General features: G+C 54.8%; 1 protein-coding gene across 2 annotated transcripts in view; it reads right to left on the bottom strand.

The window, feature by feature from the left end:
• FAM178B (family with sequence similarity 178 member B) overlaps positions 1–22,059 on the bottom strand; it is a 101,481-nt gene extending 79,422 nt beyond the window's left edge. For both annotated transcript variants that reach the window (XM_088841660.1, XM_055401232.2), the window contains exons 1-7: positions 22,014–22,059; positions 21,416–21,837; positions 20,397–20,458; positions 17,353–17,445; positions 11,986–12,138; positions 4,164–4,269; positions 521–605 (exon numbers count right to left, since the gene is read on the bottom strand). In XM_088841660.1, the coding sequence (XP_088697786.1) occupies positions 521–605; positions 4,164–4,269; positions 11,986–12,138; positions 17,353–17,445; positions 20,397–20,458; positions 21,416–21,837; positions 22,014–22,059 (967 nt within the window). The remainder of the gene's footprint in view (positions 1–520; positions 606–4,163; positions 4,270–11,985; positions 12,139–17,352; positions 17,446–20,396; positions 20,459–21,415; positions 21,838–22,013) is intronic.
• Positions 22,060–24,121: the final 2,062 nt, after the last annotated feature.

Genomic DNA, 24,121 nt, shown 5'->3' with positions numbered 1-24,121 from the left:
CCCAGTCCAAACTTTGGGACTCCGCCGATGCCCTGGGAACTGAGAAGGGCTGCTGCTGGGGGCTCAGATTCAGGAACTACCCCTCACCTTGGTGGATCCAACTCAGAGAGCTTCCCTGATTCGATGCAGTGGCTCCTGCAACCCTCCCAAGCAAACTGGCGCTCTCAATAAGAAACTGGAGGCCAGCTGTCCCCATAAATCCAGAGAATGCCCCTTCCAGACTGTTCTGGGATCCTGAGGTTGTGAAGTCAGCCTGGACTTGGCCCCTGTGATGTGATTCTGAGGCCAGATAAGGTGGCAAGAAGCCTGTTGGCTCAGCATTTTCCTAACGCTGGAGCCAGAGGCCAAGAGGGCCTGATGTCTACATGTCCCCGCAGTGATGCAACACCCCCACCAGCACCTGCCCGCGTGCTGGACTGGCGGGGCCAGGGGGGCACCAAAAGCTGAGCACCGGGTGGGAACCCCCAGCTTGGGCGCCCAGGGTACAAGTTGCCACCCTGCACTTCCGTCAGGTACTAACCAGACTGACGGAAGAGCCCGTCCAGGCTGAGGTCCCACAGGAGACCAAAGGCTCTCGAAGAAGTTTCTGGAGGCCATGTCAGCAGCTAAGAGGAGAAAAAAAACAACAACAAATTAGTTGGGTCATCACTATGGAGCAATAGTAGTAAACCTTTACTACATCGCATTAAACAAGCCCCATTCAGTCCTTACAAACCCACAATGTAGAAGGACACTGTCACTACTGCCACTTTACAGATGATGGAAGTAAGCTCAGAGAGGCCAAGCAGGGTCACAGCAAGCCAGGAGCCAAGCCAGGATTCAATCCCAGGTCTAGGTGACTTGACATCTCCTACTCTGTCTACCTCCCTGTGTGGGAGTCTTGTTCCTTTTGCCACGCACGCCCTGAGGCCCCAGCCATGCCCCTCAGGGCAGGCACCTGTGTAGGGAAGAGAAAGCTCAGAAGCACTAACTACAGTAAGCTGGACAAGGTCAAGTTGGCTCCTCTTCGTGAGCCTCACGTGGCTTCCAGGTCAGCGCCTCATCTCACAGGCATGGGTGACCTCTGACTCTGCAGAGACCTTTCAGGACCAGGACTCCTATCCTCAAGGGCTGGGAGGTACTGTTGGCCGAGGGCCCTGAGCTCAGTCTAAGGAGAGTACCTCACTCAAATCACTCATGGTCACACCCCCCTGCCAGTGCAGTCTTCCTCTGATAACTGGCCAACGCGGGGGCTCAAAGGCCAGGACCCTTGCCTCAACTGGGACAACTCTAAAGAGTAATCCCAGTTCCAGAGCCCCCTGCCCCGCCGCTGCCCAGGACCAGCCGTGACCTCTTGCATTAGTTCTGCTCCTCAGCTTCCCTCTCTGCGCCCGCCTGCTGCCTCTCTCCCTCACAGGTGCAGTTGTCTGCTTCCAAGAGCTCTAAGACACCAGAACTCTGCCTCCCTCTTCCTCTCCTGGCTTCTTCACAGCTAAACACATCATCACTCCCCAACAAGAACATGAACTCATCGACGGCATATGCTTCCAGGTTTTGGCCTCCAAGGCTCACCTGGGAAGTCCATTCTAGAGCTCCGAGGACAAACTTACATAATTGGTGAGCACTAAAGCTGAAGCCTGAGCTTCCCAGGTGGTTCAGTAGGTAAAGAATCCACCTGCAGAGCAGGAAACGTGGGTTCGATTCCTGGGTCGGGAAGGTTCCCCTGGAGGATGGCACTCCAGTATTCTTGCCTGGAGAATCCCATGGACAGAGGAGCTTGGTGGGCTACAGCCCATAGGGGTGCAAAGAGTCGGACACAACTGAAGTCACTGAGCATGCATGCGAGGCTGAAGCCTACTCCCCCAGTGTCCACTGTTCAACCTGCCGAAGCCCCGGGGGCAGGCAGGCTGGTAGGCAGCAGGAACTGGTTCCCATGGGGACTCAGGATGGCCCTTCTGGAGATGCAGTTGAGGGAGCAGGGTTGGAGAAGTCTAACCCCCCAAGCTCTGGCTCTAGAATTAACCCCAGGTAGGTGTGCGGGCCCCCAGAAGCCCTGTGGCCCTGCTCCCCTAGCTGCCTTTGCTTGGGGGTGGTCCCTTAACCCCTCATAGGCCAATTAGACTCTTCTTCCTGGGGGTTTATTTGACCATGGAAAGCCTGGGGCATAGAGAGAAGCCGAAGTCTGTCCTAGGATCCTGACCTGTCTCCAGTGTGATTCCAGCTCCTGTGAGGCCCAGCGCTGTCCCTGCCTCTGGATCCCACGAATCACCCCTGCAGCTTCACAGGAGGCCCCCAGCACCTTCGGGGATCCATGGATTTGCACTTCTCTAAACTGGAGTCCTCACCAACAGCATGAAGTACAGGGAGCCATTGCGCATGTCAATCACTCAGTCATGTCTGACTCTGTGACCCCATGGCTTGTAGCCCACCAGGCTCCTCTGTCCACGGGATTCTCCAGGCAAGAATACTGGAGTGGGTTGCCATGCCCTCCTCCAGGGGATCTTCTCCACCCAGGGATGGAACCCCCGTCTCCTGCATTGGCAGGCGGATTCTTCACCACTGCGCCACCAGGGAAGCCCTCAATGGAAACCTGGGTCACCGCTGCCAGAATCTTTCTGTCCCTATAACTCAGCATGTAGCCAGTCCTCAGCCAAGGTCTGCGAAAGACGAGTGAGTGCTACTGCTGCTGTGGGAAGAGAAGTTCCAAGCGGCAAGAGAACCTAAACCTTGGAAGTGAAGCATCAGAGACCATCCTAAGGCCTGCGGGGTGGTCATCCAAGTGGCAGACATCAGCGCCCTGCTCCTTCTTTCCCTCCGGAGACAGAGATGTTGAGCGGGGTCTCCCTGAGAAGACGTCCCCAAGGTCAAGTGTACCCCTTGCATGGATCCTACTTCAGCTTTTGTTTATCCTCCTGAAGATGGACAGCCTGACCTCTGGGTTGACACCGTTCCTTCCCAATGGTGTCCAGGCCCTGGGCAGAGCAGCGGGCGGGACCAGAAGGACAAGGCAGGCCACGAGATTTCCCCACTTGACCTTCACGTGGGACTGTTGAGCCCAGTTTACGGAGTGAGAGATGGAGACACAGAGCTGCTGTTAAATGACGGCCCACGTCACACAGTACTGGGTGGAGAAGCAGGCCTGGGGGTCCTCTCTGCCGCACCCCTCCCCCCACAGGCGACAGAGGCTGGGGAAGATACCGGGCGGGGCTCATGCCCGCCTCCATGCCATGCCAGGGTCACACAAGGACCCCCTGTGGCCAGCAGCTCAGACTGGCTCTGTCTATCGTGTGCTGTGCAAGGAGAGAGAAGCTGCACTGACAGCAGAGGGAAGAATGGCCGCTGTGTCCCCTGAGTCGCCCGGGGCCTGGGGGAGCGATAGGGAGGGGCGATGCGGAAGGACCCCTCTGGCAAGGAGAGAGCTGGAGGGCTGTTTCTGGAAGGCAGCCAGTCTGCCGAGGCCAAGCAGTCCCAACGATCCACCCCGCAAGGCGGCTCTAATTTACAGCTGGGGTCCAGGCTCCAACTGGAGGGAATGAGACCAGCTGGAGCTTGGGACCTGCTGTCCCCGGCAGAGATAGTCCGGGTGGGGGCCAAGGCCTCATCCCCGTGCCCTGCATTCAGATCCCAGCAGCTGGAGCCTGGGCTTTCCCTGCTGGCTGCTCCTTCCTGTCTTTCTCCGTGTGAAGGTTCCGAGCCTAGAGCAGAAAGCATGTTCCGCCAAGGCAAAATGTTCTGGCAGTGACCAGAAAGGAAGGGAGGGGAAGACAGAGCAGCTGTTCTAGGCTTTTCCAGCTGACCCACAACTCCACAGTGAGCACCTCAGCTCCAGATCCACGAGGGCCCTCACACCTGCAAGGCCACTGCCCGTGGGATGAGGGCCCAGACCTGGGACCTGGAGAACAGCCTGCACACAATGGGAGCACCTATTGAGTGGGAATCACAGAGAGGCAACACGTTGCAAGGCACACGCGCTGGGGGGTCCCGGCGTGAGGCTACGGGCCGATGCCTGCACCTTCCTGACTCCATCAGCACAAGCCTCCGTCCCTCCTCCAGCCTCAGCGAGGACCAACCCAGCAGACCCCAAGGGCAGGAGGAAGATGGGAGCCCCGCCCCGCCGGCCAGCGGCCCTTCCCGGGTGTTGGGCCGGCTCGCTCCCGCCACCTAGCGGCAGTCGCGGTCCTCACCTGTAACAGCCACCGGAGCAGGGGCATGGGGCGGTCGCCCGCTGGCAGGTAGACGCTGCTCAGGAGGCCCTGGCGCAGGAAGGTGAGCTGCCGGGCCGGCGAGGAGCTGCAGGGGCAGAAAGAGAGAGGGAGGTCAGGGAGGCGACCCTCCTCCGTGACCCTCTCAGTGAGGCTTAGCGGGGGCGTCTGGATTTCAGCTTCCCCGGGGCTAGAAGCAGTCACCGCTCTGGAGAAAGACGCTCAGTGCAGGCAGCTGCTGGAACAGAAAACAACCCACAGCGCCATTCAGAATCATCTGCTGTCCACGAACACATCTCACAATGTTGTTTGCTTGTTTTTTTGGCCTCACCCTGCCAGGCTTGCAGCATCCTAGCCCCGCCAGGGCTAGAACCCGGGTGCCTGGCAGTGAAAGTGCCAAGTCCTAACCACGGGAGCCCCAGGGAAACTCCCCTCAGTGTTTTACACACAGGGCTGGGGAGCACAGTTTGTTTTTCCGGCGTGATGGAGGGGGAAACTGAGGTGCTGACCAGTTTTGAGAAGGGTCTGGGTTGTGATGAGGAGCATGCCGGGGAGCCTCGCCTCTTAGCCCGGCTGCAGCCAGGGGACAGGATTACCTGCCTGGCGGCGTGGGGCCGGCGTCTGGGTCTGGTTACACAGAGCATGTCTGCCCCATCTTGTGTTTTTCCAAAACAAAGGGGACACCTGAGAAGATGGGAAAAGAACAGACAGGGGCCCAGGACGGGGAAACCTGGGGAAGGAAATAAGTGAGGGTGGCAGAGGGGTCTCAGGAAACCATGTGAACAGCAAGGGTCCTGATGGGGTGGGGGGAACCCCTGTGCTTCTGGGGCCATGATTTCATGGCGACCTGTCAGGCCTCACCCTTCTGCCCTGAGCTGCTGGCGTTGGGAGGAGCCCTGCTTTGAGCTCGCTGTCACCCTGGGAAATCATCTGGACCCATGGGACCCCAGATCCCTGGACAAAGAGGAGTTGATTTCCTGTGATTTTCAGGCCTCTGGTGGAAAGTGCCGGACTTCACCCCCCTCCTGTACGCCCGGCATTCTGGGGAAGCTGGGTTTGGGGTTGGATCCTCCCTGGAGGACAGGGAAGACTGGCATGCTGAAGTCCATGGAGTCACAGAGTCTGACACGACTTAGTGACTGAACAACAACCTAATACTCTCTCTGAGTCTGGTGAATGCCTCTTTGATCTCTTTCTAGATAATGTCCTAAAGGCAATTAATAAGGATTCCAGATAAATGAAACCGTTAACTTCATGTCCGTTCTTCTTTTTTAACAACCAAATCCAGGCAAAGAACATTTTGGACGGCATTTAAAGTCATGACTCTAGATAGAAGTTTCCTCGGTTGGCCCACCCTCCTCCTCCTCCTCCTTTTTAAAAAGGACATCATATTTTAATCTGCCAGGAACAGAATGCTCCAAAACAAAGATGCTCCTCCAAGCCAAGTTGCTGTCTCTTTGAGTATATCCAGGCAATTTACAAATTGTGTACTTTTTCTCCCCTCCCCCCCCCAAATCATTTAAGTTCACAGGAGAAAGCAGCTTTGTTCCTGTGAGGCTGACCGTTCTAAAACAGACCTTTATTTGTACATACAAACACGTGTGTACCCCAGGGCTGCTGGCACACACCACTCCTGCCCCACGTGTTCAGTCACACAGCCACTTTCATGCGCTGACCCCGGTGATGCCTGTGGTTCAGGCACAGCCCCCCAAATGCAGACAATAGCCAAGCCAGCCATGTCTGGAGGACCTCACAGATTGGCAGGGCCTGGCTGGGGGCCATGTGGAAGGAGGCCAGCGCTCCAGGGACTCCAAGAAGATGCTGGCTCTGGCATTCTGCTCAGGGGGCACCCGCCAGCTTCTCTGTAGGGGAATGGATTCTACAAGCCCCTGTCGGCTCAGATCAACACATTTCCAACTGCTGCTCAGAGGGAGAGACACCTCTTGGTTGACGATGTCTCCCTTCTGCTACACACTTGGCAGTGCAGTTTCTGCCAGAGGAAGGATCAGTCTGCCTCGGGGTTCACTGTTGCTGAGTTAGGCTTGGTGTGCAGGACCAGGGGTCAGAGATAGGCAGCAAAGGGCATGGTCCAGCTAGGCCTGCAAGCGAATGGCTGTCAAAGAATTCAGTTAGATGAGATGTGAGGAATCTCCCGTGAGTGTGCTCGGTGAAAGGGCATGCTGCCTTGCCTTGGCTGGACTGCGAGCCCTGCCACCCTTCAGGGGAAGGACAGAGAGATGGCAGGAGGAACCTCCTGCTTGGTGGAAGGGCAGGGAGGGGTCTGGCAGGCAGAGACCACTCTGATCCAAGGGAGGAGGAGGGTCTGCAAGTGGGGAGGCCCCGGGGGGGAGAAGGTGAGGTTACAGAATCCACTGCAGTTAGATTTATAAAAATCCCTGGCAGGTTCACAAACTGACAATGTTGACACAAGGTGCGAGCAGGTGCCTGTGCTTGTGGCAAAGACAACGCCAAGGTTGGAAGTTATCCTGAGAATGTCAGAATGCCGTGGAGCGAGCAGGGAGGAGCAGAGCCTCCTCTTGGAGGCAGATGCCGCTCAGGCCCAGCTGGGCGTGAAGCCTCAGCTGCCAGCCCTGAGGATCCAGGGAGGGGAGGTCCCCACCCCAACAAGGAGTGGCCACGGTCAGAATGCGCTAATCCCCAGTCTTGGTGGCAAGGACACAGGGCAATGGGAAAAGAAGGAAGGAAGACAGGGTGCGGGGTGGGAGGATCAGCAACAAGGGAAATCACACAGAACAAAGACCCCAACCTCAGGCAGTATGTTGGGCTCCTGGCGGAATTCTGATCTTCTGCTTGGACTGGGTGTTCCTGAAAAGGCCCAAGTCAGGATCTCCCAGCCCCCACCTCTGGTCTAGTTTACGGGCAGCAGTCCCAGGGGGCAAAGTCTCTAAATGCCTCGGGAATCCCAAGTGATGGCAGAAGGATAAACACCGGGTGTCGTTATTGACAGGGTATCAGTTTCTGTGCCTTTGCCAGGCCACTAAGATGAAAGCTTGAGTGAAATGCCGAGGGAAACCAGCCACCAGTAATGGTCCCAGTGCTCTTCTTTTCCCTTCCTTTGTTTAAAGATCAGCGAGCGGAGGGCTTCCCTGGTGGTGCAATGGTTAAAAATCCACCTGCCAAAGCAGGGGACATAGGTTTGCTCTCTGGTCCAGGAAGATGCCGTGAGCCACGGAGAAACTAAGCTGGGCGCCACAACTGCTGAGCCTGTGCGCCCTAGAGCCCCGTGCTCCCCAGCAAGAGAAGCCACCGCAAACAGAAGCCTGAGCACCGCGACTGGAGAAAGCCTGAGTGCAGCAGCGAAGACCCGGCACAGCCAGAAATACATAAATCAGCTTGTAAAAAAGATTAAAAAAACCAATGAGAGCCACTCTGGTCCAAAGCCCAGGGATCCCAGCAACTGCCTGGAGGGCCACTCCCACTTGCTCTGGACTTGGGGGGCAGGCGCAGGCAGTGGGGCGGCTGAATGCTGCCCCTGCTCTGGGACGGCTGAATTTATTTCACCTGGTCTTCCCCTGCCTGCCAGGAAGACGAGGAGGAGGTCTTGGCAAAACGGGAGCTGGGGCCTGGGCCTCAGAAAGGTCTGATGTCTGAGCACCATTTACATCATTGAACTCGGACCCATCCCGCCACCGCCTGCTGAGGCCATTGCTGGTGAAGATCCCCACTGGCACTTCCGGCGTCCAGAGAACAGACTGCAAACAGCAGGGGCACCCAGCGGACAAACCTGGGTCCTGACACCACCACACACTGGGGGGAGGGTGGGGAACAGGGAGGACCCAGGGCGCTTCAGCGGGCAAGCTCCACCCCCAGGCGCTGGCTCCTGTCTGAGACCTGCCCTGGGGCACAGGCCCTGTCACATGGCTTGGATTTCCCGAGAAACTGCTGTCAGGGGAGTAGGAAAGAGTTCAGCCACCCTCCTCCTCTCTTCCCCTCTCCCCCGCCCCGACCAGTTTCTGTCACAGCAGCATGTGACTTTGGTCCCGGGGAAGTGACCTGAGGTCACACGTCCAGCAGGGTGACAAATGAGAGAGGATGGTCCAGGCCACCTCCGGTCCTATAGTTGCAGTTCAGGGAGGAGTTCAGTTCAGTTCAGTCGCTCAGTTGTGTCCGACTCTTTGCGACCCCATGAACCGCTGCAGGCCAGGCCTCCCTGTCCATCACCAACTCCTGGAGCTTACCCAAACTCATATCCATTGAGTTGGTGATGCCATCCAGCCATCTCATTCTCTGTCGTCCCCTTCTTCTCCTGCCCTCAATCTTTCCCAGCATCAGAGTCTTTTTAAATGAGTCAGCTCTTTGTATCAGGTGGCCAAAGTATTGGAGTTTCAGCTTTAGCATCAGTCCTTCCAATGAACACCCAGGACTGATCTCCTTTAGGATGGACTGGTTGGATCTCCTTGCAGTCCAAGGGACTCTTAAGAGGCTTCTCCAACACCACAGTTCAAACGCATCAATTCTTCGGTGATCAGCCTTCTTCATAGTCCAACTCTCACCATCCATACATGACCACGGGAAAAACCATAGCCTTGACTAGATGGACCTTTGTTGACAAAGTAATGTCTCTGCTTTTTAATATGCTGTCTGGGTTGGTCATAACTTTCCATCCAAGGAGTAAGCGTCTTTTAATTTCATGGCTGCAATCACCATCTGCAGTCATTCTGGAGCCCCCAAAATAAAGTCAGCCACTGTTTCCACTGTTTCCCCATCTATTTGCCATGAAGTGATGGGACCGGATGCCATGATCTTAGTTCTCTCAACGTTGAGCTTTAAGTCAACTTTTTCACTCTTCTCTTTCACTTTCATCAAGAGGCTCTTTAGTTCCTTTTCACTTTCTGCCATAAGGGTGGTGTCATCTGCATATCTGAGGTTATTGATATTCCTCCCGGCAATCTTGATTCCAGCTTGTGCTTCTTCCAGCCCAGCGTTCCTCATGATGTTCTCTGCATATAAGTTAAATAAGCAGGGTGACAATATACAGACTTGACGTACTCCTCTACTCAGGGAGGAGAGGCGCACGAAGCCTGTGTAGGTCCAACCCGGGGGACCAGGCCTGGGTGAGACACTGTGGCTGCCTGCTCTGCTCTGAGATGAACTGCTGGCTTAATCTGTGCCAACATTTCCCACTCTGTGCAGTGGAAAGAAAGATAACATCCCTCTTCACCAGACAGCAAGCAGAGGTGAATCTACTTCAAGAAGTGATTTTTTTACTTTTGTGTATCTTTCGTTCGTTCAGTGTTATGTCCTGTCCAACTCTTTGCAACCCCATGGACTCTAGCCCATTAGGCTCCTCTGTCCATGGGATTTCCCAGGCGAGAACATTGGAGTGGGTAGCCATTTCCTTCTCCATGGGAACTTCCAGGGATCGAACCTGCGTCCCCTGCAGTGGTAGGCAGACTGAGACACCATGCAAGCCCAAGAAGTGGTTTTTTAAAGCTGTATTCATTCTCCGCCCACACCACTAATGATTACAGGAAGTGTGAAAACACAGAGGAGTCTAATGAGGAGACTGAAAGCCACCTGAAATCTCACAGAGTGAGACTCACTTTCTGAAAGGTGAGAAATTGAACCATACTGCTCTTTGAGAGGTGAAGTAACCTTTTCTTCTTCCTCCATCGTCGCGTTTCCGGCTGCCCACAACGCACTAATTATTGAATGGCTGGCTAGTAATTCCCACTCTCTATCTCGACTTGAGGTCTTCGGCACAAACAGGAAATAAAGGATGACCCGCAGGCTAAAGGGCGACCTTCAGGAAGTGGCCCTTCCCCAGAGCCTGGCAGGAGTCCCCTGACCTGGCCTCGGGCAGAGCACAGACATTCCTGGCCGCAGGCCCCATCTCCGCTCTGCTTCGTTAGCAAACTTGAGGGAGCAGGGTCTGGACTCTCCACTCCGGGAGGCTGGCCGGCCACCTGGCCCCATTTGGCACAGCTGCTCCGAACCCAGGCCACCACCCCATGGGCCATCTCCTCTGTCAAACACTTCCTGCCTGCCATCCAGCCTGGGACAGAAGGCCTGCTGCCGGCCCAAGCCCCGAGGAGAGACAGCTCAGGAAGCCTCCCGCCTTCCCTGCTCGCATCCTCCCTGTCCAGCCCCTTCTCTGTCCCTGCGCTTCCTCTGGTTCCGCTGTCTGTCTTCTTTCCCTTCATTTCTTCTCCTGCCCCCTTTCCAGCATCTCTTTATCAGATATATTTGCTTTTTAAAAAATATTTATTTATTTGGCTGCCCTGGGCTACAGCTGTGGCATGCAGGATCTTTAGTTGCAGCGTGTGGGATCCAGTTCCCTGACTGGGGATCAAACCCGGGACCCCCTGCACTGACAGCTTGGAGTCTTAGCCATTGGGCCACCATAGAAATCCCTAGATATATTTTCAAGTTGGCAGTGGGAAATTTTACCACTGTTCATACCCTAAGACCCAGTCATCTCACATCACATCCAGAGATCTATTCCAGAACTGCTGACTAATGCTTCTGTATGAGGACATTCCCCACCACACTGTTTACTATGGGGGAAGCTGGAGACCACCTGCACGTCGAGAAGAATGAGGAAGACAGTTAAATACGCCGGGCATCAACGACATGTGAGGTATAATTTCAACATTAACGTTACTTGGTCTGATTGCAATATTTGGGCCTTATATTTAGATTCTTCTTTCAACAACACATTAAAAAAAAACAGAAGCAATCACAGAAATCTGAGTGCTGATCGATATTAATGATATTAAGACGCGCCTATATTCTTTAAGTGTAATAATGTATTGACGTTATGTCTATAGACAGTATTTTAGAGACCCAGATGGAAGAACTTAAAGAATTAAATTGTATGTGTCTGGGACTTGCTTAAACATGGTCTTGAGGGGACAGCCTGAGTGGGCAGGTGTACAGAAGAACCAGGAGCGGCTCTGAGTCAGTAACTGATGCTGACTGGCAGGTACACATAGGCACCCTTTACTTTTATGTGTGTTTGAAACTTTCCACGATAAAAAACTTTAAAGGAAACACATCAAAGCACTGTTGTTTTTCTGTTTAATAAGATGGGCTAGCCAGAAAAGAGAACAAGGTTCTTGTATTCAAGTCCTAATGTGTCCCTAACCTCCACGTGCCTTATGGGCTGGTGGGGAGTGGTCAGGTGGTCTCACCTTCATCTCCCAAGTGGCCGGGGCCCAGCAGGGCACCAGCCCGCACTGGAGGGCCGATGGAATGAACCCTGCAGGCTTTCTTGCTCTTATTCTTAGACATGTGAACTCACTATCGCAAGAGCTGCATGTTATTGCGGTAAAGGTTTCAAAAATCCCCTAAAAACATCAAACATAGTCACGCGTTATGTGATAATGCCAATGAACAAGTCCCACCAAGATGAGGACCAGGGCAGCTGTCCTGACGTTACGCTGGGCTGTGTTTGTGGCCAGGGACGAACTCTCCAGGAGGAAGGGAGGAGGGGACGACGGGCTCTGGGCAACTGCTGGACAGCCAGGAACGCGGCTCCAGTGTTGACGGAGCGATAACTCCAAAGGCAAGTGTGATGGGTCTGGCCATGCAACTGGGCCATGGGGGAGGAAAAGGCAGCACGTAACAGATATCGAATATCCGCTGCAGTGTAAGATTCTGTAAAGGATACACATCTAAATTAGTGAAGAAAACACCATAAGCAGACGTGTGCACTGCATGTCTCCCTGAAGGCTGACATACCCACGCTGGCAAAACACAACACCTGATGGCCTCCTCCGGGGTGTTCCTCGCCACTGGGGTCCTCGAGGGAGGGGCCTGGTCAAGCCGCATGCATGTTTACCTGAGGAACAGCTTTTCCAGGGGGCTCCGTGGCTTCAGCTGCGAACTGTCCAGGATGCAGGGGACGGGGTGGCGCCTGGGGAGAAACATGGTCTCGCCCGGGTGCACTGCTGGGATGGCCTGCAGTGGCGCGGAGAACCTCTCCACCAGCTTCCTGGCAAACCAAGGGGCAGGGAGAGCGGGCATCAGCAGGCGCACCTTGTCTGTAGTCTGAGGGAGGCCAGGGAAGGCCAGATGGCGCCCTCTCCCCACAGCCCCCGCCCGGTGGGAACCAGACCCGGGCACAGCGCCACCTGCTGACGGAGGCAGAGCCCACCAGATGTAGACAAAGGTGGGCTCTCCTCCCATTCCCTGCTGGACTCCAACCCCTCTCTCAGGGCCTTAGTCCAGGAGCCGGAAGTCCTGGTCCCCAATCCTGCCCTACTCATGGGCTCTGGTCCAAAGTCCACTGAGTGCCCATGACTGCAGGTGCCAGGTGCTCAAGGACGAGGCAGGCGTGGGCTGCCCACGCTCAGCCAGGACAAGTGTAAAGGGATCACAGCGAGGCCCTCCAGGGAGTGGACCAGCCCCAGAGCAGCCACACGGCACGGGGACAGGCACGGGTGAGGAGCCCCGGGTGGGTGCCGCAGGTCGGGGAGGGCCCCTGCAGCATGATGAGGGGGCCAGGCGCTCTTTCTCTGAGCAGTATCCTCAAGGCCTCGTGAACAGGAGGACTCCCCAGGGAGCCTGCGAAATACAGAGGCCCAGGCCTGCGCTGCTCTGAGAGTCACTTAGTGAACCAGAGCGAGGTCCCACAGATAGGGAAGGAACAAGCAGAGGAAGAGGGGACACGTTCCAGCTCTGTGGGGATGTATCTGAGGGAGGTGGTGAGGAGTGCCCCTCAGAATGAGGCCAGTCGCAGTGCTGTGCAGGATGGAAGGGTCCCCCTTACACAGAACGCGGAGGGCGAGCACAGCAAGCCACAGAACAGCAAGAGAGTGTGTGTTTGTGTGTGCACAGCAAGCCACAGAACAGCAAGTGTGTGTGTGTGTGTGTGTGTGTGTGTGTGGTGCAGGTAAACAGACACGCACACAACAGCCTGCATACATCTGACAAACCCAAACGTGGTCCAGGGTCATCCCAAGGGAACAGGATGGGGGAGGGGAAGGAAGGGGAGACATTTCCTGTTTATTTCAAACAACAGTGTTTGGTTTGATTTTGCACTAACATAACATACACTTAACAGTAATAATAACAAAATAAAGCAAGCCACAGGCACTGCGCCCCTTCTCATCAGAGGAAGGCCGGTACCCAGGTTGCCAGCTGGGCCCTGAGACAGTAAAGACGGAGGGGACACGGCCAGGGGCTCCTGTGAGTATCTGGGACCCAGCAGCCAGCACTGGAGGTGGACGAGCTGAGCTGGGGGCCCACCAGCTGCCAGAGGAAACCTGCCACTCTCTGGCCAAGTGACCCAAGGTAAGGAAGGTCATCCTAAGGATGAAACGGCACAACAGATGGGAATGACATCGGAAAACCGGACAGATTCTGATCTCGCAGACTTCGGAAACAGCCTCAGCAAACCACCATACAAATGGCACAACAATTTTCTGTTTTGTTAATTTATTTGCCGTTTGAGTTTTTGAGCATTTACGGCTTCCTACGTCCTCAAAGAGTTGGACATGACCGAGTGAGAGATCACCAACAGCAGCGGCTTCCTAGGTTGCTTTTATAATTTTAGAAAAAGTACAGATTATTAAGAGTCTGTAAGAACCAGATTCATCTGTAAGAAGCTCTCAGCTCCTGACCCCAGACCAGCGCTCAAAGGGAGCTCTGTGATACTAAATACAATGTATGTGCATTATTAAGAGCTCTGAAATGACTCTAATTGAGGACTTCCTGTGCAGCCCGTAAGTGAGGATAAAGGATGATGCTGTGGTATAAATATCCTCCCCTCCCTGGCACTGGCACACACATAAAGGGCTTTTAACTTTAAGGGTTAGAGAATGCAGGATGTTGTCTGTTCAAGACACAGGCTACCCTTGGAGCAGGAGCAGCTGATCGGCTCGGGATGACTGGGGGCCTTTCTCTGCCGGGCACGGGTAGGGGGTTACATGACTTCTGGTCACAGGCGACCTGTCTGCCAGATGGGGGCCAGCCCCCAGCCTGGGCCTCACCCCTTCTGGATCTGTACTCCTATATGGCACCTCCCACCCACCCCTGACCCCACTCAGGGATGGAAGAGACTGCTGGGCTTTGTACATCAGTGAGTAATTTTCTCTGAAGCAGGAACCGAACTGACCCATCAAGATGATCACACATCAAAACCACCACCTCAAAGTGGCTGTTGTCAGAAGAGGCTGTCTCAGAGTACTACTTGAAAAGGTCACGTGCCCAGAGGATTGCCAGCAATTTCAAAGCCTGGAGCACCAGCTGCCCAGGTTAACTCCCTTTCTGTGGGGAATTTTAAAAGCATCCAGGCCACAACTTCCAAAATCCTGGATGCACTTGGGAGAAAGGGAAAGAGCTAGAGAGATTATCCAGGCTACAGAGGTGTCTTAAACCATTTACTTCCGAGGCTCTCCGTCCAGTGAGTGGGTCCGTGGGAGGCAAACCCCCAGCCCTGACACAGAAAACAGCTCATTTCTCATGATGCCACCAAAGCCTCTGGCCCAAACCTGCTGATTCCATCTGCCAGGAGTCACTGTGCGCCCGTCAGGCACCCTTTCCCTGCCTCTGGGCAGCATGTGGAAACTGGGACCAGCTACAAGGCTGCTGCTGCTGCTTAGTTCTTTAGGCTGACTCTCTGTGACCCCAAGGACTGCAGCCTGCCAGGCTCCTCTGTCCATGGGATTCTCCAGGCAAGAACACTAGAGTGGGCTGCCGTTCCCTTCTCCAGGGGATCTTGCCGACGCAGGGATCAAACCCGCCTCTCCTGCACTGGCAGGTGCGTTCTGGACCACTGAGCCACCAGTTAGGAGGCAGATGTTCCTAATCCAGGCTGCGGCCTCCTCCTGCCCATTTCAATAAAAGAAGCTTTCGCTGCCACACAAGCAAGCTCGCCATTGCTACCAAGCAGCACAACCAAGCAGGCTGTAAAGGCCCTCAGAGCCGGAAGGAAGGCTTACGGTTCACACGCTTTACAGACAACCTGCTGAGCCCCGATCTGAGGAGAACCATACGGGGTCCTGAGAGAGGGGGCCCCAGGGAGTCTGTGTGTGGGGGTGGACACAGGATGCTGACTCAGTGTGGGCATTCCAACCAGACCACCCAGCTCAGGCCTGAATAGCGTCACCCGGACACACAGAGAACGCGAAGCCTGGACAGGCAGACAGTCCAGGGCATGTGGACCAGCCTGCCCCTGGGTCATGTCGGGGCATGCGGTTCCTGAGGAAGGGAGGGAAGGAAGAATGGAAAGGAAGGCAGACAGACAGACAGGAGGATCTGTCCTGGCTCCTCTTTCCCCCTCAGCTGCTGCCCACTCTCCTCTTTCGCCCTCCCCTCTTGGTCTCTCCTGAACCTATTTGAGGCAGGGTCGCCCCTGGTCACCCACCGGAGCTGCTCCTTTCAAGATCACCATGACCTTGAGGCTGCGCCCTCGGGCCCGTTCTCTCTATACGTCTTCCCTGGTGATCTCATCTGGTTTTGTGGTTTTAAATGTCACCTATTCTCCAGGGCGGGGAAGCCTGGTGGGCTGCCGTCTCTGGGGTCGCACAGAGTGGGACACGACTGAAGCGACTCAGCAGCAGCAGCAGCAGCGTGCATGGTGACCCCAAGCTGGCTTCTCCAGACAAGGAGGTCCTTGTCTTGGTCTTGCTCCCGGGGTCCCGCAAGTGAACACTTATTCCCGCGCCTGCCACCACCCCCAGCCTGCGGCACTCAACCCTCCCCAGTTAGAGTCAACCCTGACCATCCATCTGCTCAGGCCTCAATTCAGGGGGTCCACTCTGACTCCTCTCTTGCTCTACCCAGAACTTGCCTCCTCCTCCTCACCCGTCCTTACTCTCTTCCATTACTACCATGGCCCCCTGTGCCCCCACCAGTCTACCCTGGACACAGCAGCAGAAGACCCTGCGCGGATGAGTGGCAACCAGCTTCACGCAGCCCTCCGACCTCCACTCCCCACCTCCAACCCCTCCTCACTGCTCCCGCGGCAAGGCCCTCCCAGGGCCAGCCCTCGCCATCTCCAGGACTCTGCTGAAAACCTATCTGCTCTCGAGTCCCTGACCCGCCGTCCAGCTCTCACAGCACCCCCACACCGCCGACGCCCACGGTCTCCTTTCTCATTGGCGCTGGTCACCAGCTTCCTGCACTGCTGGTTTCCGGCCCTGACAAGGCAGCGTGAGGGCAGAGGCCTCTGTCTGGCTCTGTTCCTGTTCTATCCCAGGGTCTGCAGAGTTGTTGTTCAGTCGCTAAGTCGTGTCTGACTCTGTGATCCCACGGACTGCAGCGTGCCAACCTTCCCTGGCCTTCACTATCTCCACAGAGCCTGACACAAAGTTGGCACATAGTAGATGCTTGCTGGATAGATGGACAAACGGAGAGAAAGACAGATAGACAAATGGATGAATGGAAAACTGGGTGCCCTGAAGATGGATTCAACTGTGGTCCTCGGGCATCTCCATGGTATAGAGGAATCCAGCCCTGGTTCCAGCCAAAGGCCAGGAGATTCCAGCCCAGATGACGCCTCTGACAGAAGCCACTTCCTCTCCCCGCACAGGGGAAGACAAAGGTGTCACATGGCTGTATTCTCTCATTCAAAAGCAGAGCTCTTTTAGACTGTGGCTTGAGATCTGGTCCCACGAGTTTGGGCAGACAGTCAGGCAAGAACAGGCCATGTTTTATACCTGTGTATCCTCAAAGGCCCACACTAGACCCTGACACACAATGGGAGAATAAATATTTCTCAAATCAACGAACAGATGTGGGATTATGAGGAGGCAGCTTGAGAGCTCAAACCTCTGGTTGAAATGGTCCAGGGACTTCCCTGGTGGTCCAGTGGCTAAGACTCCATGCTCCCAATGCAGGGGGGGCGGGCCCAGGCTGGATCCCACAGGCCACAACTAACGATCCCACGTGCCTGTGTGTGTGCTCAGTTGCACTCAGTCGCATCCAACTCTTTTGTGACCTCCTCTATCCACAGAATTTCCCAGGCAAGCAGACTGGAGTGGGTTGCACGACGCAACAAAAGTCAAGGATCCCGCAGATCGCAACTAAGACCCAGCACAACCAAATAGATAAATATTAAGAAAGAAAGAAGCTGCCCAAAACAAAGGACAGATCAGCACTAAACCCTCTGTCTGGAGGGGTGGGTGTGTGGGCTGGGCCCTGAGTGGGTAGACCCTCCCTCCTGAGGGCACCCTTTCCCCCAACCTATCCCCACTCCCCCTACCTGTGCTCAGGTGTGAGCAGCACTTCATCTTCATTAAGATCCCAGGCTCTGAGGTCAGCACAGTCCAGAAGTAGCTTCTCTTGCTCCTGCTCCCTGCAAGGAGGTGAGAGGTGTCAACCAGGGTCAGCCCAGGGCCTGTTCATCCAGCTCCGTCACAGGGTCCCAAGGGCCTCCCGGTGCACAGCCAGGCCCAGGCATGGGGACCTGGGAGCCCAGGCCCCTGTCTCCCTGCACAGAAGCTCTCAAACTCAAATTCAAGCAGCGGGGGTGGGGGAAGAGTGCTTGCGTTTCCTGAAAGACGACAATTTACACTGCCCAACTTCAATGTGAAGAGCTGACTCATTGGTAAAGACCCTGATGCTGGGAAAGATTGAGGGCAAGAGGAGAAGGGGACAACACAGGATGAGATGGTTGGATGGCATCACCAACTCAATGGACATGAGGTTGATAGTGAAGGACAGGGAAGCCTGGCGTGCTGCAGTTCATGGGGTCACAAAGAGTCAGACACAACTTAGCAACTGAACACCACCACACTAGGGCCTGGGCCTTGCCCTTCTGCTCCTCCCTGGGCCCAGCTGCCCTGCCCAGGAGCAGCCCTGTGCCCACGGCTCCCCTGGGCCTGCCTCTCCGGCCTCCCCCAGGGCCCGCTCCTTCCCTCCTGCGTGTGCCTGCCCCTCAGTCTGTTTCTCCCTGTAGCCCTGAGTGCCTCAACTCCCTTTTCACCAACCCCACTGCAGGCCCTGTGAGCTGACCATTATTTTGCAGGAAACCTGCTCCCTCACCTGCCCTAACCACACCCAAACTCTGAGGGACAGAGTCCCCGCTTTGACCTTCTGCATTTGTGTTCTTTCCGGCTGTTGAAGTTCAAGCCCTGGGAGCCCCACCCCCAGCCCTCGCCCCACCCTCTGTGTGCCCACCCTGGCTTTGCCCACAGGTCCTCGGTTCTCAAAGGTTTTGTCGCCTGCCCAGCCGCCGTCTTAGACTGGGCTAGCTGGATCACTGCCAGCTGAAGGTGGACAGCCCTTGGTCCTCAGGTGCCCAATTCTGAATTCCTCTTCCCAACACAGGCCCCAGCCATGCAGGGCGACAGGTTGCACGGGAGCCAGCTCATCACTACTCTCGTCCTCCCTCTCACACTTCCTGTCCATTCTCCACAATGCCGCCTGGGCAGTCTCCCCTAAACACGTGGGAAAACACATCGTGACCTGCTTGAAATCCGTTCGTGACTTGACCTTGTGTTCACAAGGCCCCGGTTCACATCTTGGTTGCAGCTCCTGCTCTGGCCTGCCCCCACACTCTGACACAGAGTATTCCAGTACCAGCACCGTCTGTCCTACATGCCTTTAGATGTGTGGTCATTCCCATTGCCCTCCCAAATCAGAGGGCAAATCTCTTGAACCAGATCCAAGAACAAGGGTCCCCTGGGGATCCCGTCCTAACCTTCAGGCTAAGTTAGGTGCCCCTTTTCCAGCCCCCTCTGTGTGTGTGTGCTCAGTCACTCAGTTGTGTCCCAACACTTTGAGGTCCCCCCTGTCCATGGAATTCTCCAGGCAAGATTACTGGGGTGGGTTGCCATTTCCTATTCCAGGAGATCTTCCCAAGCCAGGGATTGAACCTGTGTCTCTTGCGTCTCCTACACTGACAGGCAGATTCTTTACCACCAGCGCCAGCTGGGCTGTGAAATACTAGAATCACTGTGTTCAGCTTCCAGGGGAAAATACGATAAAGCATGCCACGCATGTGTTTAGCCCTCTCCAGTGGGGCAAGAACATGGGGCTGGGAAAAACAGAGGCCAGTGAGATGTTATTCCGACAAGAACCTGAGCATCTGACAATAGCAGGGCCTCTTTCTATGTGTAACTTCCACAGAGGGAGCGTGCAGCCACTGAGCAAAAACAACCTGAGATGGGAAGAGGACACAGAGTAAGCCTGTGGGCAACGCGCGCCTGTCACAGTGCAGGCTGAGGCCCGCTTGTGCCCTGGCCACCCCAGTCCGCTCGGACAACGGGGGGTGGGATTCTAGTACCTCCACTGCAGATGGGACCTCAGTGCAAGCCAACCACATCATCTGCTTCCCAGGGGAGAAAGAGCACTTGTACTCATTTCCATCCCCCTACTGTGCCTCCCTAAAGGATTTCCGGTTCTGATCCCACGTGACTTTTGCTTTAAGAAACCAACTTCAGGCTTCCCTGGCGGCTCAGTGATAAAGAATCCACCTGCCAATGCAGGGCACACGGGTTCGATCTCTGGCCCAGGAAGATCCCACATGTTGCAAGACAACTAAGCCCGTGCGCCACAACTCCTGAGCCTGTGCTCTAGAGCCTGGGAACCACAACTACTGAAGCCTGAGTGCCCTAGAGCCCTTGCTCTGCAACAGGAGAAGCCACCACAATAAGAGGCTCGAGAGGAGCCCCTGCTCACCTCAACTAGAGAAAGCCTGTGAGCAGCAATGAAGACCCAGCACAGCCGTAACTAAACAAGTCCTTTTAAAAGAAAGGAAAAAAGAAACCCGCTTCTACGTGAGACAGGCTCCCTGTAACCCCAGGGGGAGGGCAGATGAACCAGACCCAGCACTACAGGAGAACTGCTCAGGGGCAGGCCTGGGGCAGCGCGACAGGGAAGGCCAGCCCCGTACGCCTGCCCCCGACCCCCAGCACTGTCAGGGCCAGTGTCAGGCTGCACTGCCTCAGTGTCAGAGCCGTCTGTTTGCCCCACTTCCCTCAAGCCCCTGGATGGGAGTGGAATGAACCCCAGACTGGCAGGAATTGGGCAGAACGGTGCTCAGGTGAAGCGAGAACCAGGAGCGAGGTCTCTGTGCAAGGCCAGGTCCAGCACTCTCTGCCTCGGAGATGCTGCCCCCTGACCACCCACCATTCCGAGCTCTGGTTACTCTCCAGGGCACACAGGGCACTCCCTTGGGAAGCACGCTAAGGTGGGGAGGGGTGTAGGCTGCTTTATCCCGGGAGGAATTTGCTCTGAGTCTTTGAGTACGAACGCTGTAAAATTATCGCTAACCTCAAAGAAATGAAGACCCTGCCCACTCACCTCTTCTCCCGCAGTAAGGAATCCAAGCTGTTGACATAGCGCCCTGAGCTCCCAGAGGCGAGCTGGTGAAACCACACAGGGACGAGCGTGACAGACAAGGACCGAGGGAGAAAAACACTGATCAATGTTAAGCCCTCTGTTTAGTTTACTTTTCTGAACAGGCAGTACACTCACTCGATTAAAACAACTGGAAGGCATAACGGCACACAGCACGAGGACTTCGCCTCACCTCCACCCCTGGCCTGCTGGGCCCCTCCCCACAGGCGACCTCAGGTGTCCATTGTTGGAGACCCTGTTCACACAGAGAGGTGATCAGGAATACAAACGGTAGTGTAGTACACCCGCTATTCTGTACTGAGCTCTGCTTTCAATTAACAGTATGTCTTCAGGGTCATTCCATATCAATACTAAAGAGATAATTTTTTAAAAAAGCCCCATTTCCATGGTTTTCTGAAGTATGATAATGACGTAATTTACTAGTTCCCTAGTGATAGGCATTTTGGTTATTGGCAATCGGAGGCTATTACAAATAAATAGGTCCTATTCTTAGAATACATTTCCTGGATCTACAGGCACTCAAATGTTCCCAAAGTTTTCCCAGCAACCATGGTTTATTCCCAGTTTGAAGTTCATCACTGCAGTTTCCACTTTGGAATTCCCAAGTCACTGGACCAGTTAGCCTGATGCTTTGTGCCTGACCTAGCCCAGATCCATGACCTCAACCTGGGCTGCGAAAGCCCTGAGGGGCCCCGCACCACCCCAAGCATTTCTGTTAGGAGTTAGGGGCACAAATAAACGGGGAGACAGCCCTGCCTCGGGGGCCCAAGCTCCCAGTCACGAGGGCCCAGGTGTTGGGGAGAGGTCAGAGGGTGTGGAGAAAAAGCTATGGTCAAGGGGAGGGGACCACAGGAGGGCAGTTGGGGTGTGGCTGAGAGGAGTGGCCACAAAGGGCTGGCCTGGCGATGACTCTGCAGGAGTGGCCAGAGAGGGGTGGCAAGCAGGGGAGGCCCCTGGCTTACCAAGGTGTGGGCACCCATCCCAGGAGTTGCAGCCTCTGGGCTGGTCCCTGCCACGTTCCAGAATGGCTCCTCCAGTGAGGCCAGGCCTCCGAGTCGATCCAGGTCCTGGGGCTCCTGCTCTGACACCTCGGGGCGCTGGTGAGCCAGCCTCCTCAGGCCCCAAGGCCCTGGGGCTGGGTCCCCGCCGTTGGCCTGTGGGACCCTCAGGTTCAGGAACTCCACAGGCGGTGGGCTCCAGTCATTGGGGATCGTGCTCCTGGTGGCCTGCATCTTGGGCTTTTTTGACGACTTGGAAGCTGGAGCAGAGGTGGGACTGCAGAGGCGCCGGGTGGGGTGCGGGAGACCCTGGTACAGGGGATGGTCAAAGCAGCTGCCCTTCAGGTTGGGCAGGAGGATGGGCCTGGTGGTGACGGCCTGGACTTCTGTGGATGGGACAGAGAGCTGCGGTGTCCCCAGTGGCACACCACCATCCCAGTCCCCGGGCCACTCTGACCAAGGAGGGGGCAGCAAGCAAGGGGAGCCTATCAACTGGGTTTCCCACTCCCTCATGGCCCCAAACCTCAGAAGGGCTCCAACTGCACAGGTGAGAGATACCTACCTTCTCTCCAAGGAAGGTCTGGCACCCCCTTCTCGGGCCCAGCCATCAGCAAGCCGCTGGGAGTTTATCCTGGAAGGAACCACCTGTCAGGTGAGGCTAGCCTTCAAAAGGGCCGAGTGCTTGAGAGGTGGGCCCTGGGCCTCTGTGTGCCCGGGAAGGAACTGCCTTCCTCCAATTCCAAGCCAAGGACCCAGCACGTGCTCCATGAACATCAAGTTGCTAAGGTCAAGGAGGCTCCATCTGACCTCTCATTTCAAGGACGTGATGTGCAAGTGTACAGACATCAACCTTTTAACAACCTGTATGAAATGAAAACCAGCACAGCCCAGAGGAAAGGCCATGTTCTTAAACGATATCCTGGGACTTCCCTGATGGCTCTAGCGGTTAAGGCTCTGTGCTTCCAATGCAGGGGGTGTGGGTTTGATCCCTGGTTGGGGAACTAAGATCCCACATGCCACGTAGCACGGGCAAAAAATAAAAAATAAAAATGAAACGACATCCTGTGCATCTTGCTTGCTTGGTGTCACCCCTGCAAGGCTGTTTGTTAAGAAGGGGCTGGACAGGGCTGTCTGGTCCCTGCCATCTCCCCAGCATCAGCACAGACCTGGCACACAGTAGGCTGGGTGCATTTTTGTTGAATGAATGAATGATTTCAAGAGACCCTGGGGCTCCAATAAGCCTCCTCCTGTGTTAGCAGCTGCCTGTCCTCAGCTAAGGTGGACCCGCCACATACACAGACATCTCTCATCACAGCAGGCCCGGGCTCAGACAACCTGAAACGCAGATGAAAGGCTAATGTTTGAATGACTAATGATCAAAGGAAATGACAGTTTACAGAAAAAGCTCAAATACTCACTCAACAAGGGTTCAAACTCAACAATAATAAAAGAAACTGAAATCAATATGACTATGAAGTATTGTTCAATAATAAGAAAACAATAAAAAACTTAAAAATTTATAACAACGAATGCTGGCATGGCTATGAAGACATGCATGACTGTTAGCACTGTCTAACTGGCGTATTCTTTCTAGAGAGTAATCGAACAAAACAAAAATCACTGCGAGATGTCCAAATCAGGGAGTCAGGAACCCTGGAAATCTGTCCTTCCACAAATGCAATAATTAAGCTGGAAAAACCCGTCAAGACCAACACTGACGGAACTCTGAAATCTAATAAAAAACTAACAACAACGAGGGGACTTTTAAAGAAGAAAGATCTGCTAGATGTCAGTGAGCCCGTGATCTACCTTTTGATCTGACCTTCCCAACACCCCCAGCTGCCAGCTCAGGGGCAGTGGTGGGGGCAGCATTAGTGCTGTGGCTTGCCGGTGCCAGCAAGGCAACGCAAACTTTGTTCTCGAAGAACTGTGGTTGTGTGTGTTGACCTGTTTTGCAGCTCCCAAAAGAATGAACTCAGGGTCTTGCTTTTGTTTTATACCCACTCCCCCACTGGAACTTTCTTAGGGTTGGAGTGTCCTGGGTGGCATTTGTTGAAATTATTTAAAGATAAATCTACCAGTCATAGCCACCTGGGGCAAGGAATTGACAGGTGGCACAAGCAGCCAGAGAGACCAAGTGGCCCAAAAAGGAAGGGGCTGAGGACGCAGATGACGGAGAAAGAAAACAGTTTTAAAAAGTTCCCATGGGACTTCCTGGGTGGTCCAGTGGTTAAGATGTCTCACTTCCAATGAAGGGGGCATGGGTTCGATCTCCGGTGTTAGAACTAAGATCCCACATGCCAGTGTGGTATGGCCAAAAAAAAAAAAAAAACAACGGATTAATAACGAAACTGTAAGTTAACAAAAAAAAAAAAAGAGAGAGAGAGAGTGAAAATGAGAAAATTCTGGACAGAAAAATATTCCAAATTTCTAAAATAAATAAATAGTTCCCATGTAAAGCAGAGTGTCTAGAAAGCCACATGCACGCCCAGGACTAAGGCACACCAATGAAAGATGGGAAAGCCATAAGCTTTCGCCTCTGTTCACCGTTGTTATTGTTGTTTGGTCAACTACAACAAAAGAGTTGTGTCCGACTCTTTTGCAGCCCATGGACTGTAGCCCACCAGGCTCCTCTAACCGTGGGGTTTTCTAGGCAAGAATAGTGGAGTG

This window comes from Moschus berezovskii, chromosome 11, assembly GCF_049115385.1.
Source record: "Moschus berezovskii isolate FMDL1 chromosome 11, NW_MosBer_1.0, whole genome shotgun sequence".
NCBI lineage: Eukaryota > Metazoa > Chordata > Mammalia > Artiodactyla > Moschidae > Moschus > Moschus berezovskii.
The sequence above is the reverse complement of the archived record's forward strand: the minus strand, read 5'-3'. Positions and strand labels throughout refer to the sequence as shown.